The sequence below is a fragment of the Corythoichthys intestinalis genome, chromosome 10, assembly GCF_030265065.1.
Source record: "Corythoichthys intestinalis isolate RoL2023-P3 chromosome 10, ASM3026506v1, whole genome shotgun sequence".
Classification (NCBI taxonomy): domain Eukaryota; kingdom Metazoa; phylum Chordata; class Actinopteri; order Syngnathiformes; family Syngnathidae; genus Corythoichthys; species Corythoichthys intestinalis.
The window spans coordinates 49,723,423-49,739,209 of NC_080404.1; the positions used below are offsets into that span (position 1 = coordinate 49,723,423).

General features: G+C 37.9%; 1 protein-coding gene across 1 annotated transcript in view; it reads right to left on the reverse strand.

The window, feature by feature from the left end:
- The window catches only part of lrpprc (leucine-rich pentatricopeptide repeat containing), a 206,875-nt gene that overhangs the window by 21,283 nt on the left and 169,805 nt on the right, over nt 1–15,787 (reverse strand). The window contains exons 33-34 of the mRNA XM_057849140.1: nt 11,169–11,296; nt 10,958–11,073 (exon numbers count right to left, since the gene is read on the reverse strand). Coding sequence (XP_057705123.1) covers nt 10,958–11,073; nt 11,169–11,296 — 244 coding nt within the window. The remainder of the gene's footprint in view (nt 1–10,957; nt 11,074–11,168; nt 11,297–15,787) is intronic.

The following is a 15,787-nucleotide window of genomic DNA, read 5'->3' on the forward strand; positions in this document are numbered from 1 at the left end:
GACATAATATGTTACACTCATCCAGAGTCTTTAGTTTAGGCTTAAGGTAAGGTTTTCAAATTTATCCAGATAACGGCGGTAATTAATTTTGAAAAAAATGTATCACGTTACAATATTTAACGCAATTAATGCATGCGCTGCACGACTCACTCATGCATTGTCGCTCTCAATCTTTAATGGCGCCGTTTTACCTATATAGAGAGCTACAAGGCAGCGTAAAATGAGTAGAGTGAATTTTGGCAGCCTTTGGAGCCTTTTTTTAATTGGCTAAAGCCTTACAATCCCTCTCCCTACGATTAGAAATATGATGGGAAGCAATGTGGGGAAGCAAGGTAGCAAATGATCTTTTTCTTAACACCTTATGTTATTTCCCAACGCAGAGAAGATATATCAATTGGTAGCACTACACACAGTCATGGTTCCACTTCCCATCATGCCTTTGGGCATGGCTACAGTATCATTTACTGAAAGCTCAACAAATACACTAGATGGCAATATTTAGTCACAATATACAAAGTCACAAGTCTTTCTATCCGTGGATCCCTCTCACAGAAAGAATGTTAATAATGTATATGCCATCTTGAGGATTTATTGTCATAATAAACAAATACAGTACTTATGTACTGTATGTTGAATGTATATATTCGTCCGAGTTTTATTCATTTTTTTCTTAATGCATTGCCAAAATGTATATGATCGGGAAAAATTATCGGGAATGATTGGAATTGAATCGGGAACAAAAAAAAGCAATCGGATCGGGAAATATCGGGATCGCCCGATACTCAAAACTAAAACGATCGGGAGCAAAAAAACATGATCGGAACAACCCTACTTTAGGCATGTCAATGAAGTTCAGTGCATCCATTATTCCTTTTTTGCGGCAATTTTTACACTTTTACGGCAAAAGAATATCGGCTCCAAAAATCGGTTATCGCCCCCTCTAACTACTAATAATCAGTATCGGTCCTGGAAAACTCATATCGGTCGATCTCTAGTCAAAAGACATGCTGCATATCTGAAAACAGCCAGGATGTAAATCAAGCATGTATGTAATGTAATCCACAGTTTGCGTTTAAATAGTGATGAAGGCTGAGAGCAGTGAGTAGTCATGTATCTGTTCATTAAAGTCCATCATGTCAGACATGACTGTTTAATGATTGAAAAGGATTATCACTCCAAATGTCAGTGAAAGGAACAGAGATGGTTGGATTTACCCGATTGTGGATATTTCTTTTTATTTTTTTTCCACAAAAGAAGAAAATACATTTAACGTCTGGGTGAGTGCTCGTTTTAGTTTCCTTAACTGTCAATTCTTGTTGTTTTCGTCAACGAACACTTTTTTCATGACGATGACGAGAAGATAACGAGCTAAAAACGTGTCTTGGGAGACTAAAACATAACGGGTCTAATACTAGTTTTCGCCTGATGAGACGAGAACTAGACGGAAATGCGGCAGTTTCCGTCACATGTTCACCATATGTGACATTTTATGTGTAGTTAGCCTGCATCGTAGCAGTGTCTGGTTGTGTCACTCACGTGACTTGCTGCGCCCCCCCGCCACTCATCATTGCAGTGTCATCTCCACTCTCAAGGTTTGCAGACATGCACATATGGTAAGATTTGTTTTATCTTGGACAGAGAGAATATATTAGGGCTGCAGCTATCGAATATTTTAGAAATCGACTGAAAATTCTATCGATTAATCGAATAATCGGATAAAACATTTAGAGCAATCATAAATATACATGAGGAAAAAAAGACATTTAATCCAATATTGAACCATTTTCAGTCAATCAATGTCTTTACTTTCCATGTACATTGTTGAAAACAGCCAACAATGGCGTACCGCACGCACGCAATTTTTAGACCGTGACGTCGCATCGTAAAGCGGAAGTAAAGCCGAAGTGGGACATTATAGACCCGCCCTCGCATAGAAACCACGTAATTTGTGCTACTTTTCGCCGGTAATCTTTCAAAAATGAACATGCCGATCACGCATTGCTTTTTTGGAACTTGTAGAAACGATTCTAGACATTACGACACATGAAGGATGTTTTCTTCATATGTTTCCGGAAACCAAAAACTCGGGAGGAAAAAATGTGAAGACCGAATCAACTTGCGCGGACTTTAACACCAGCTCGGTGAATCCATTCACATTTCATACGCAGCAAACATTTTGTTGGGTTGGCATGGTCTTTCAGAGGACAAAGAGGTAAGCCATTTTTATATTTTTTTAACTTATTTTTTTAGCGTAACGTTGTGCCGTACTGCTTCTGTCTGACAATGAATGACCTGAAAAGAATTACAATGGTATCTGACTGCCACTGTTACCGTTTCTGTTATATATACATATATATATAAACAACTTTAGTAAGGGGGAAGTGTAAATATATTATCAAATTAAGATTTGTTATCAATGAAAAAATTAAAAGTGTTCGTTGGCTGTCACTGAGTAGCATTTGCGATCGCTACACAAAGCTAACTAAATTACCCCCAAGAACGGTAAGAGACGTAGGACAACCAGAGAATATATAGGAAAGACAGAACTGATGGTAAAGGATAGCTTGTTGAAACAGGAGAATGTCATTGTCAGTCGCGTCGATAAAAAAGCTAAGGCTATGCTTAGGTCGGCTCGTTTTTTTCGTCTTTTTCAGCCTTCGACACTCAAGCCATCTCTTTAACTGAACATTTTTATGTTCTTCCACATCTGTGCCAGTGAATTTGGCACCAGGCACATCATTTTCGGAGAGAATTGGTAGTTTTAGCTCTGTAAACATCTTCTTTGTACACGATTTCTATTCATTTCCTATTAGGGACAACCGGTGGCTTGTCCCTACTTAGCAACAGTAGCTAATGTCATGAATATTAATGAGCGGAAGTGACGTGTTGCTTGCGGTACGCCGTTGCATCTCAGATGTGACTACAAAAAAAAATTCACTGCTTTCACTCAAAAAACTTGTAGATCTTATAAAAAAACAAAAAAAAAAACAAACATATTTCTTACCTAAAAATGTAATTATGCTTGATAACACACATCACTTGAAAGCTATGTGTTTTCCCACGTGTTTCAACATAATTTCCATTTGTGTCAAGCTATTTTTAAGTTCTAGTTAAGTTTTAAGTTAGTCTATAAACTGTAAGTACTGATAGGATTTTGAGTTTTTGCAGTGTTCAAAATAAATGTATGATACCTGCTGTACTGGAGCACATTAGGGACCAGTGCGTTTTATTCAGCAATGACTACTGAGCCAAAACTGACAGTTACCTTTATTATGTTTTAATTTTACACCCTCATCACTCTACAGCGCTGTGTTTTTACAGATTATATAAAACCTGTATGTAAGACACGTTAGCCACGTATCGACAGTGGTCATAATCAATAGAAACCTAGCCCTCCGAAGAGCTAACGTTACGTGACCGAGTGACAGTAACGTTGTATTTATTAGCGATGAGAAGTGTACTGCTTAAAGATGGCGGCTGTTTACTAACGCTGCCCAGACGCGGCCGAGTCTGTCATTTCGCATCTAGTCCTAAATGCATGCGATATCTATGAGACGCATCGGACACTACCTGCTACCAAACTAGCATCATGCGGGCGTAGTTTTTAGCAACGTCAGCGTAGTTTGTAGCGGCTATCGGCTGCAGTAAGTTTTTTTTTTTTTTTAATTGCTTCTTCCTCTACGCATGGGACGTCTGCGCGTTGTCCCGCATTAAAAGTAGTCCGGGCAAAACGTGATGCTTAGAGCTGGCAAAATTAAACGATTCCTCGAGGTGAATAAAATTACTCGGATCAGTTTTTAAACTCGAGTTGCTTGAGTATTCGTTTCAGCTCTAGAATATATATCTATAAATATTATATAATATATATAAAGGTCTGTGTTGAGTGATCATCAAACACTAAATGTAACTCATAGCATTAGCATAGCATTCACATTAGCATTAAGCTAATTTTTGTTCAAATTAAAAAAAAAAAAAAAACTTTCTTCCCAGTATTGGACCGGGACTCTGTATCGGCAGATTCTCGAAATCAGGTTAGCATTAGGCTAATGCTAACAGCGATTGTCCTCTTAACTCTCGGACAATTTATTTATTTATTTATTTTTAAAAACATACAGTTTGTGGCATCCAAGTGGGTATAAATCATTGAGAATTATGTACTGTTCTCCTCCTAAGTGTGTAGTATTGTTAGGGTTGTTCCGATCATGTTTTTTTGCTCCCAATCCGATCCCGAAATGTTTTAGTTTGAGTATCTGCCGATCCCGATATTTCCCGATCCGATTTTTTTTTTTTTTTTGCTGCCGATTCAATTCCAGTCATTCCCGATAATTTTTCCCGATCATATACATTTTGGCAATGCATTAAGAAAAAAATGAATAAAACTCAGACGAATATATACATTCAACATACAGTACATAAGTACTGTATTCATTTATTATGACAATAAATCCTCAAGATGGCATTTATATTATTAACATTCTTTCTGTGAGAGGGATCCACGGATAGACTTGTAATTCTTAAAGGATAAATGTGACTTTGTGTATTGTGACTAAATATTGCCATCTAGTGTATTTGTTGAGCTTTCAGTAAATGATACTGTAGCCATACCCAAATGCATGATGGGAAGTGCAACCATGACTGTGCGTAGTGCTACCAATTGATATATCTTCTCTGCATTGGGAAAAAGATCAATTACTACCTTGCTTCCCTACATAGCTTCCCACGTTATTTCCAATCGTAGGGGGAGGGACTGTAAGACTTTAGCCAATTAAAAAAAGGCTCCAAAGGCTGCCAAAATTCACTCTACTCATTTTACGCTGCCTTTTAGCTTTCTATATAAGTAAAACGGCGCCATTACAGAATGAGCGCGACAATGCGTGAGTGGGTCGTGCAGTGCATGCATTAATTGCGTTAAATATTTTAACATGATACATTTTTAAAAAAAATTAATTAGCGCCGTTATCGGGATAGAATTGATAACCCTTCCTTAAGCCTAAACTAAAGACTCTGGATGAGTGTAACATATAATGTCTGTAACGTTACATACAATTAGAAAACGATTTAATTAAAAAATATATATATATTAAAAAAAGGCATGTCCGATATTTTTTTGCCGATTCCGATACTTTGAAAATGACGTGATCGGACCTGATCACATCTCTAATTATTGTGTATTATCACCAAGTTGTTGACGCTACAATATGTGCTCGTCTGTCGATGTCCATTTTAAATACAGGCATGAAAATGGGTCAGGGGTTAAAAAGGTGAGAAGGGTGTGGAGGAAATATGTTCCAGTACACTGTACACCCCAACAAAATATTGAGGTCTGTCGACCCACACTGTGTTTCAGCAGGGCCGTGCAGAGACCGGTGGAGGGGCGGGTGCTCGTAGATCAAAAGGGGCACATGAACAAGTATTTAATACACCTTAAAACAACATAACGTCAATTTTAACCAGCTTTAGATAATAATTGGCTGCGACTGTGACATACTTTAATTGGGAGGGGCAACAGTGAATAGAAATCAAAACTGTCATCCACACTTTCTGGCTGTGACTCAGTCAGTCTAGCTCTTTTCTTCCTTCAACCTCTGCATCAAAACTTCCTTCCTCAACTTGTTCATCTGAGAACAAACCACATCAGATGGTCACTGAGCCACCAACAGCACAGTTTTCTCAAAAACATTATTTCATTATTATCCATACTTAACAACTCTAGCACCTATTGATTAATAAAGCAATGACATAAAATCTTATAGAAAAATAACATTGTAATGTGTTTATAATTGTATTTAATACCCGACTATCCTTGCAAACCTGTTCTTACCAGGTCTGCTATTCACCCAGCTGATGAGGTATCCGCTGCCTTTAGCAGCCTCATCCAACTCCTTTTTTTATCCCTCAATCTCCTTTCCCTACGAGGCTATGTAATGAAATATAAATATTAAAAAAAACAGACTCCCCGGTGGCTTTTAGTTTTAAAGCTTTCTTAATTTCTTTCTCTCTCAATAACGATGGAGGTAGATTTGTGTTTTTATTATTCAATCAAAAAACAAAGTTACTTCTATCAAAAACAAAGTTGCTTCAATCAAAATGCAGTTATACTTTTAATCCCAAAAGTCACTTCAATAAAAAAAAATTGTTTTTGATTGCAAAATAAATTTGAGACAAAAAAAAGCATTTGAAAACTATTTTTCTTGATTGAAACAAATTTTTCCATTGAAGTAATGTTGTTTTGCGTTTGGGTCACATTTTGGCTAGAACATTTGTGTTTTTATTATTCAATCAAATCAGTTGCTTCAAACAAAAAATATATATAAAAAGAAAAACTGCACATGTGTCAATCACCGTTTAACAAAGCCTGAGAGGGTTTGAGTAGACTCAGTATGAAGCATTTAATAAAGCCAAGCATTTTCTTACTACTTTATTCTTGTTTAAAAATAATTCGGTGGGGCAGTAACATGTTTAAAACTTATCATAATTCTTAAATTTTGAAGTGCTTGAAAACCATTTATAAATGATACTTTGGTGAAAAAAGTGAAAAAAACATGTCATATATATGTATCTTTTTTCCAATGTAAAATCTGAATAAATACATTGAACACACACCAAAAAAAATGGGGGGGGGGCGCTACTTCGCGGTTTTCACTTATTGCGGCAGGTTCTGGTCCCCATTAACCGCGAAAAACGAGGGATCCCTGTATTTCTGAAAAGCTTTAAGAAGCAAGAGTCATTCCCACCACTCGTCGGGCCGGTGTTGTGCCGACACCAGCCGTCAGCTCAAGTCCCAGCCGAAAATAACGCGTCTAAGGCGGACGACGGCAGCGATGCGATGCGACCCCTCAAGAGCATGCCGCTTAATTTGACTCAACAGTGTGTTTCTTCGTTTATATTACCGCTAAATACACAAGCTTGACGCCAATTTAACGGGAGCTATTTTTTTTCATGGGAGATTTGGCTAGCTCTGGCAGTGTTCAACGCAAGCTGCAACGAATGGCATTAACTTTTTTATATCGCAAAATGTGAAAACGATTGAAACCATTACTCACCAAATTCAATCTGCTGGCAAATACAGGCAAGTGTGTATGCTGCGCTCTGGTCTGCCCCGGTGTGGATAAGGCCTGCTTTTTTGTTTTCGCAGCTTTGCAATGCAACCAAAGGCTCGCCGAGCACTCCTTGTTTCACGTAAGGAGTGCGCGCGTTTGGAATAATGGCCCTCTGCTTGGGCCGATGATTGGTTCTCGTCAGCGAAGCATCTAGAAGGATTTGCTGACTGTCCGTGTCACTTTTTTAAAAAACCGATCAGTTTACGTACTAAGTTAATCACATGATGATAATAATAATAATAATTTAATAAAACCTCCCGACCCCCCCCCCCCCTCCTCCCAAAAAGAATTTCTCCTTGGATCTACGCAATTCACGTAGGTCGCCCTTTTTGACTTCAAAACGGCGAATTTCACCGAAAGGTGAGAGATTTTCATGCCTGTAAATAGTTGGAATCCTTTATTTATTTATTTTTTGAGTAATTTTTTCCCAATTTTACACACAATTTTTTTTTTAGTAAACGTTGACTAAGACTAAACAAAGTTAGTCTGGAGTTTTCATTAAAAAAATAAAAGAAACACATTGTAAGATGACTAAAATATGACCATGACTAATAAGCATTATCATCCAAAAGACAGACGGAAATTAACAGGCCTGCCAAAAACACTGCTGTCTATTAAAATGTCAATTAAGCACCAAAAAAAATCATGTTGCTTAAACTCTCATCCCCTCCTATTAAATAAAAATATATTCCTGCTTAATTAGTGATGAAGGACAGCAGTACCGTGTTTTCAATAGTGTTCACTTATGACTCATTCAAAGCGAACGAAAGATGGGGTGATCACTAACTGAGATGAAATTACCGTGAACTGCCATCAAGTTACTTTCACTGCTTGTAAATCCGCTCTCACTGCCATCCTGTCATCGTCTCGTCTACCAATCTAGTGTCTACATACTTGTATTCATTTCCCAGAGCTCACAGCCAAGCCATTGAGCTGTAACACATGAACTGCGCGTAAATAAGTTAAGCTGAAGTCTGAGGCGAGCAACCGCAGACCACCAGACTCCATGGAATGTAGGTCTGGGACCCAAATGCAAAAAGACAGATAAATTAATCAAAAAGTGTGGTGGGTGAATGCACCCGGCTGTCACAAGGTTTGGACTAGCGGGCAGAGGCATCAGGGAGTTGAGTGATGGATGGGGGGAAAAAAACAAACTCATCACTTCCCATTTCGTTACTGCTGTGTATTTTTTTAATTGCCATTGCACAGAAAGCAGCAAGGCCCTGAGTGGAATGTCTAAAGCCTGAGTGCGGTGACGGCGAAGTGATTACGGCGTCAATGAGCATTCGATAGTTCTGCGGTGAGGGAACACGTTGCTCTGTACTTCACCGCCAAGCCACTAGATGGGTGTGGTGTTATGTTTGTACGGTTTTGGAGCATGCTTGTTGACTTCCGCTAGTCTAGTTTAACAGAAAAAAATAAACAATGCAAGATGGAACGCTTGAATGTAAATCTGCTCATCAACACTGAATAAATGTTGATCATGCAAATGTTGAGGGGCAGGTGATGCAGAAGACTGTTTCGAGGCGGTCTGGCCGACTTTTGATGCTGTACAGAGAGTTCTAGACTCGGGTGGAGAGAGCTAGCTGTGACGGCTAGCTTCAAACTGGCGTCGAGCACTGCGTCCAAGGTCTGCAAAGCCCTCCAGCCCAATTTGTTTGCCGTGCCCTACAACCAGCCAGTGGGAAGCCATAGCAGATTTCTGGTGTCGATGGAACTTCCCAAACTGCGTTGGGAGCGTTGATTTTAACGTTATCATAAAAAGCACCGAGGCACTCTCAATCAGTGATGATGTATTGTGTGTGAACTGTCTGTTATTGAAAATTAAAGATCAAAACAACTCTTTTGACACCAAATCTGTGCTTTATTCTTCATCTACTTGAAGTGTGACATGTAAATAAGTCACAGACTCGCAGCAAACATACGTACACAATGATGAAGTGCACCAACCAAAAATACGAAATAAAGTGATAAAAAGTTGGCAGTTTTTGGCCGACTGGGTCACCACTTCGTGTGGCCCCTCGATTCCGAACACACACCATTTTTTTTTTTTTCCAATCGCCGACCTTGCCATTTGGCAATCATAATAATGTCTTGACGAGACTTGCTCTTCGATGATACTCCCGTCTGCTTGGTCCATTTTTGCGTGTAGAAAAATAATGTTTGATTCTATTCAACAATGGCGGTGATTTCGCGCTGAACCAGAAACAACAGTCTGAGCGGACCAATCACAGTCCGTTTTTGCCACGTCATACGCGTCTACGCGACGCGAAGGTTAGAAAATTCGAGAAGAGCGCGTCAGGCTACGGCGCAGGGTCGTAACTCGGGTCTTCCTTGACGGCGCAGGTCTGACGCGGAAGTATAACTCGGCCTTAAGAGTTTCTCTCGATTCAGTTTTGTTTTTTCGGTCAAATTTTTGGGCAAATTGTCCTCATGAGTTAATATTTCTAATCAATTTGAATTTGTTATTATTTACTGATTTTATTACATTTTATTTTTCAGTATCAAATGGTCAAAAATGTACCTTGAGTGTATTTTTACAGTTTGGATGTGACACTTTTTTTTTTTTTCAGGCAAAATTGATGCGCACTAAGTCTTTTCTGTTACAAACAAAACAATGTTAATAAAGTAGGGCTGTCAAAATTATCGCGTTAACGAGCGGTAATTAATTTTTAAAATTAATCCCGTTAAAATATTTGACGCAATTAACGCACAAATGCCCCGCTCAAACAGATTAAAATGACTGCACAGTGAAAGGTGTACTTGTTGTGTTTTTCGGAGTTTTGCCGCCCTCTGCTGGCGCTTGGGTGCAACTGCTTTTATAGGCTTCAGCACCTATGAGCATTGTGTAAGTAATTATTGACATCAACAATGGCGGGCTACTAGTTTATTTTTTGATTGAAAATTGCACAAATTTTATTAAAACGAAAACATGAAGAGGGGTTTTAATATAAAATTTCTATAACTTGTACTAACATTTATCTTTTAAGAACTACAAGTCTTTCTATCCATGGATCACTTTAACAGAATGTTAATAATGGTAATGCCATCTTGTTGATTTATTGTTATAGTAAAGAAATACAGTATTAATGTACCGTATGTTGAATGTATATATCCATCTTGTGTCTTATCTTTCCATTCTAACAATAATTTACAGAAAAATATGGGGTATTTTATAGATGGTTTGAATTGCGATTAATTACGATTAATTAATTTTTAAGCTGTAATTAACTCGATTAAAAATTGTAATCGTTTGACACCCCTATAATAAAGTTATACTTTATTATAAGTTGATCTACGTTACTTTTTTTGTTTAATAGGAAAAAAGGACTCAATGTTAGGCAATGTTAGGCGTACTTATAATACTAATTTGTTAGACAAATGATACTATTTACAGTGGCGGCAGAGAGTTGGGGGGGCACGAATCATCTACATCTTCCTTGGGGGGGGGCGTAACAGAAAATAATTGAGAAACACTGCAGTAAAATGACATTTCTGTATCACTACACAAGCTCTGTTTTCTTGTATTCTTCTATTTGTTAGTGCTAAAATTAGGGTGCGCGTTATAAACGGGTACAATAATTTCCCCTAGATTTTACAAGTAAATTTGGGGTGCGCGTTATACACGGGTGCACCTTATATTCGGGAAATTATGGTAGTTGGCAGGGAAATCAGTCGAAATTCCTATCCCTAGTCATTAGCATGGCAGACATCAGAAGAAGCAACACGGTCAAAGAGTTTAGTGGTGAAAGCCATAGTACTTACGTAGTCCCAACAAACACTGGTATCATTCATGGTTCATTCATTGCAGATGGTTAGTTATGTAACTTTACAAAGACATTTGTGTCCCCACTTACAGCCAGCATGAACTTGGCATCCTCAACTTTATCGAAGTCCACAAGATTTAGGAAGAGATCTGAAGCTGGTCTGTAACATGCAAAGTGGTTGGCCATCCGCTCAGCCATTGCACTCACTGAAAAAAAAAAAAAAAAAAAAAAAAAAAACACGTTCCGTTATTGGCTTTTCTGGTGACATTCTTTATTGTACATGGCGTGTTATTCATCATACATTTGTCGAGGGCTTTTTCATTGTCTTCCTCCAATAGTTTCCGGAACACAAATGACATACTGAGGCTATTGCCTTTTCCCATGGTGTAAACCTCCTCAAACATCTCAACTGCTGACTCCAAATCCCCCCTAGGGACAAAAACAAGCGTTAATGTCAGAGTAATATTCACTGGTAACACTTTATAATAACAATCCGTTTTACTAATTAACAGATCATTAGTAAACTGTTGGTAAATGATTTATTGTTGATTTTTGAAGTATTTGTTAACAGTTTGTTAAGCATTTACAGGGCGTTCCAATATGGTTGACCCCATTCTAAATGCCTATGCTAGTTGATGGATCTTAATAAAACTATAGCCTATACACTTTATGTTGAAAGTCATAAATTTATTGGTTAAATATACAAAGAAAAGTACAAATATTTGTTGGTTCTATGGCAGATTTTCATAAATGTGCAACATGAGCGCTGCCTGCAAAATGCCTTTTCAAAATGCCTTTTTTTTTTTTTTTTTTTTTTAAAGTGAACGGCATTTCTTAACCTGAAAAGATAATAATGGCAAATGTTACACACAAAAACTTAAAATGTTTCTACACAAACTGTGTTTCAGGTTAAAGGGTATTATAATAGTAAGGGGCTGTGAGATATCAATAGAACCGTTATGTGGCAAGATAACAAATATTAATAAAGTTAACAAAAATTAAATCACATTCATGAGCAATTATCAAAAATAGATAGAAAATTACGAACTACAGATGTCACGATCGATCGGCATCCCGATCGATCGGGACATCGGTTAGGTGTGTGGGTGGATGGGACGTGGTTGCCACAGCGACCGACACTGGTCTTGACGTCCTAAGCGCCCGCTATCAACTTTGTTATCCGGGCTGGGCGAGACCCTACTTGTTTTAGGACAGAGCGCCCTGCTCTTTGTCCTTGGAGTGGCCGGGAGAACGATCGGGTCCAATCACGTCATTTTCAAAGTATCGTAATCGGCAAAATAATATCAGACATGCCTTTTTTTAACATATATATATATTTTTCATTAAATCTTTTTGTAATTGTATTTAACGTTACAGACATAATATGTTACACTCATCCAGAGTCTTTAGTTTAGGCTTAAGGTAGGGTTATCAAATTTATCCCGATAACGGCGGTAATTAATATTTTTTAAAATGTTTCACGTTAAAATATTTAATTAATGCATGTGCTGCACGACCCACTCACGCATTGTCGCGTTCAATCTGTAATGGCGCCGTTTTACCTATATAGAGAGCTACAAGGGCAGCCTAAAATGAGTAGAGTGATTTTTTTTAATTGGCTAAAGCCGTACAATCACTCTCCCTACGATTAGAAATATCATGGGAAGCAATGTGGGGAAGCAAGGTAGCAATTGATCTTTTTCTTAACACCCTATGTTATTTCCCAACGCAGAGAAGATATATCAATTGATAGCACTACGGCACAGTCATGGTTGCACTTCCCATCATGCATTTGGGCAGAAGTTAAATGGCTGCAGTATCATTTAATGAAAGCTCAACAAATACACTAGATGGCAGTATTTAGTCACAATATACAAAGTCACATTTATCCTTTAAGAATTACAAGTCTTTCTATCCGTGGATCCCTCTCACAGAAAGAAGGTTAATAATGTAAATGCCATCTTGAGGATTTATTGTCATAATAAACACATACAGTATTTATGTACTGTATGGTGAATGTATATACATATATTAGAGTTTTTTTTCTTAATGCATTGCCAAAATGTATATGATCGGGAAAATTATCGGGAATGATTGGAATTGAATCGGGAGCAAAAAAAAAAAAAGCAATCGGATCGGGAAATATCGGGATCGGCAGATACTCAAACTAAAACGATCGGGATCGGATCGGGAGCAAAAAAACATGATCGGAACAACCCTATTACGAACATTTCCGAAAGTATTCTGGAAACAGCCGAATGGGGCGGAGACGTCACAACAAGGAAACAAAAGGTCGAGGCAGGTGCCATCGCGCAGACGTGCCGTTAAAAGTTCGGATTCCTCGTTACCAATTGCGCAAAATGCATCTTCGTTCCAGGTCCGGCAAAAACTAGCGCCGGAGCCAATTGTTCCCATTATATCCTATTGTTCAACGTATACCGGCTGCGTCAGTGCTCCGGAGTGACTGTGGACCATCTACGGCGCGCCGATGTTGTTGACGTGTGGGCGCTCCCGTCAGGAGTGACATTTCACGCGGGGCGGCTATTTTTCGGCACAACGCCGGATATTTACAACGAAGTCCGCCAATACATTGTTACCGACTTGGCTGCTACGAACAACCTCACTTTGACAACGAACAGCTGAATGAAATTAAGAGCGCTGTGCTTCAAACTCGTCCTGTTTATGAAAGTCGATTGTCATATGCTGGTGTTGTGTAGTAATGAGCAGACGTGACTTCAGCGGCGCTTGCTAACTTTTTTAATGCGCAATTGCGCGCACACACTAGACATCATGAAATGGCAAACTAGATGTACTACGTCCCATGCCATTGGCTACGTGAGCCCAGAGTGATTATGGGCCACGCAGTCCATATACTACATCGATGAATTCTAAACTGTCATGACTGAATGGAAGTAAAGAAGGCCAAATCAATCCATACCAGTGACTATAGATAATGTTGCAAATATTGTTAATTCAGTACGTGACACAGATGGATTCGGACCACAAATAGGATGTCTTGCTCATGTAGTAAACCTAGCTGCTAAGAGAGCTGTAGCAGTCAACAGTGTGCCCAGCCTCATTCTACAAACAGTAAAGATTGTTCTTCGCACTTTTATACAAATTTTTTTCAGATCAGTAAGACGTAAGCACATAAATATTATGCACTAAAATGCATGTTTATATGATGGCAATTTAATTTTTGCTCGTTAGCACAAAAAAAAAAAAAAAAAAAAAAAAAAAAAAAATTTTTTTTTTTTTTTATTTTTTTTTTACAGAGCATTAAATGTATTGAATCGGATCGAAAATCATGTCCCCCGTATCAAAAATTGTACCGAACCGTAACTTAACTGTATCGTTGCATCCCTATGGAACAACCACTGCAGAAGCTATGACGGGAAAAGTTTTCATTTGCTTAAATGCTTAAGTTATTAAATGCAATTTTTTTTGTTTTTCAAACACATTTTATTTATTCTGTGTTTCTGTGCGGTATCAATATTGTTGTTTTTTACTTAAGAGGCATGGTCTATTGTTTTTAGTTGTGATTTCTTAAAAAGTATTTTTGAATTTAAGGGTAAATATTTATCGCGTTTAAATGGGTGTACTTGATCTATTAATATATACTGTATTCTCACTGTGTTATTGTAAATTGGCTTAAAAAAAATTGGGGGGGGGGGCGCAATAATATCAGATATCGCAATAATTTATGAGAATAATTATCGCACACTAAAATTTGTTATCGCGACAGGCCTAATTGCTCCCCTCAATGATCCTTTCGTTAGGCTGCATTGGCTTTCGTTTGGGCTCAAATTGATAACCCAAAACACCAAAGAAAGGTTCATAACTCTCCTCGTCACCATCAGAAGAACGTTCGTTACGTCGGATTCGTCCCTACAACTAGAAACAAAATTGTTCGCCATCATCGCCGCCATTCAGTACTAAGCACTGAGCCGGTTGTTTCCTTGTTGTGACGTCACGCACACAATATGCTAGATTTCCGGGATCTCGGGCGCCGGTCGTTTTAGTTTGACAATCGATCCAAATTTCTATAATTTTCTTGGGGTTGCGATGTGTGTAATTACACGAAGTGGCATGATATGAATCCAAAAGGCACGCGTTTATGGATAAATGATGGAATATTAGCATTTCCCCAGGTGTGGTAATACCCTTTAAGAACAACCTGTAATTGCTTAACAAACTGTTAACAAATACTTCACAAATCAACAATAAATCATGTATCAACAGTTTACTAATGATCTATTAACCCTTTAACACCTAAGCGTATTTCGGCCGAATTTGCATACGTTTGATGTTGCCTTTATATTTCAAAGAAAAAATTGTTTACAATGGCCAAATTGGGTCCCTTTTTTTCAGGACACCTTGAACTTCATGTCCAAACTGTTGTTTTTTTCACTGACCAATTATAATCCACATTTTGGACCCAAAAAGACAAAAAAAATCCCAAAATCTTTTTTCAAAATTTGTAATGTTGATGTCCCATTGACAACCAAACATGCTCGACCAACCGTTTTGAAGCTTGATAATATTTATTCAACTTGTTAGGATAAATATTCAATAGAAAAAAAATAAGATTGAATAGTTTTATGTTTGACAATTCAACACAAACAGCAGGTATGGTCATAGGTGTTTTTGGCCTTTACACATACTATGGTCAAAACAGGTTATATACAGTGCAAAATAGTGAGAAAAAAATTATATATAAAATCTAACACAAAAAGGGTTTGGAGGATATCTCTTTGTGAAGTTAGGTGTTGTACCTATCAAAAGTATATACGTACATGCAACCAAGCTTCTCGAACACACATCAACATAAAAATTGAAAAGATTATAGTGAAGGAAAAAAAAAAAAAAAAAAAACATTGAAAAAAAGTATTTTAAAAAATATTGACAAGTAGTTCAGTT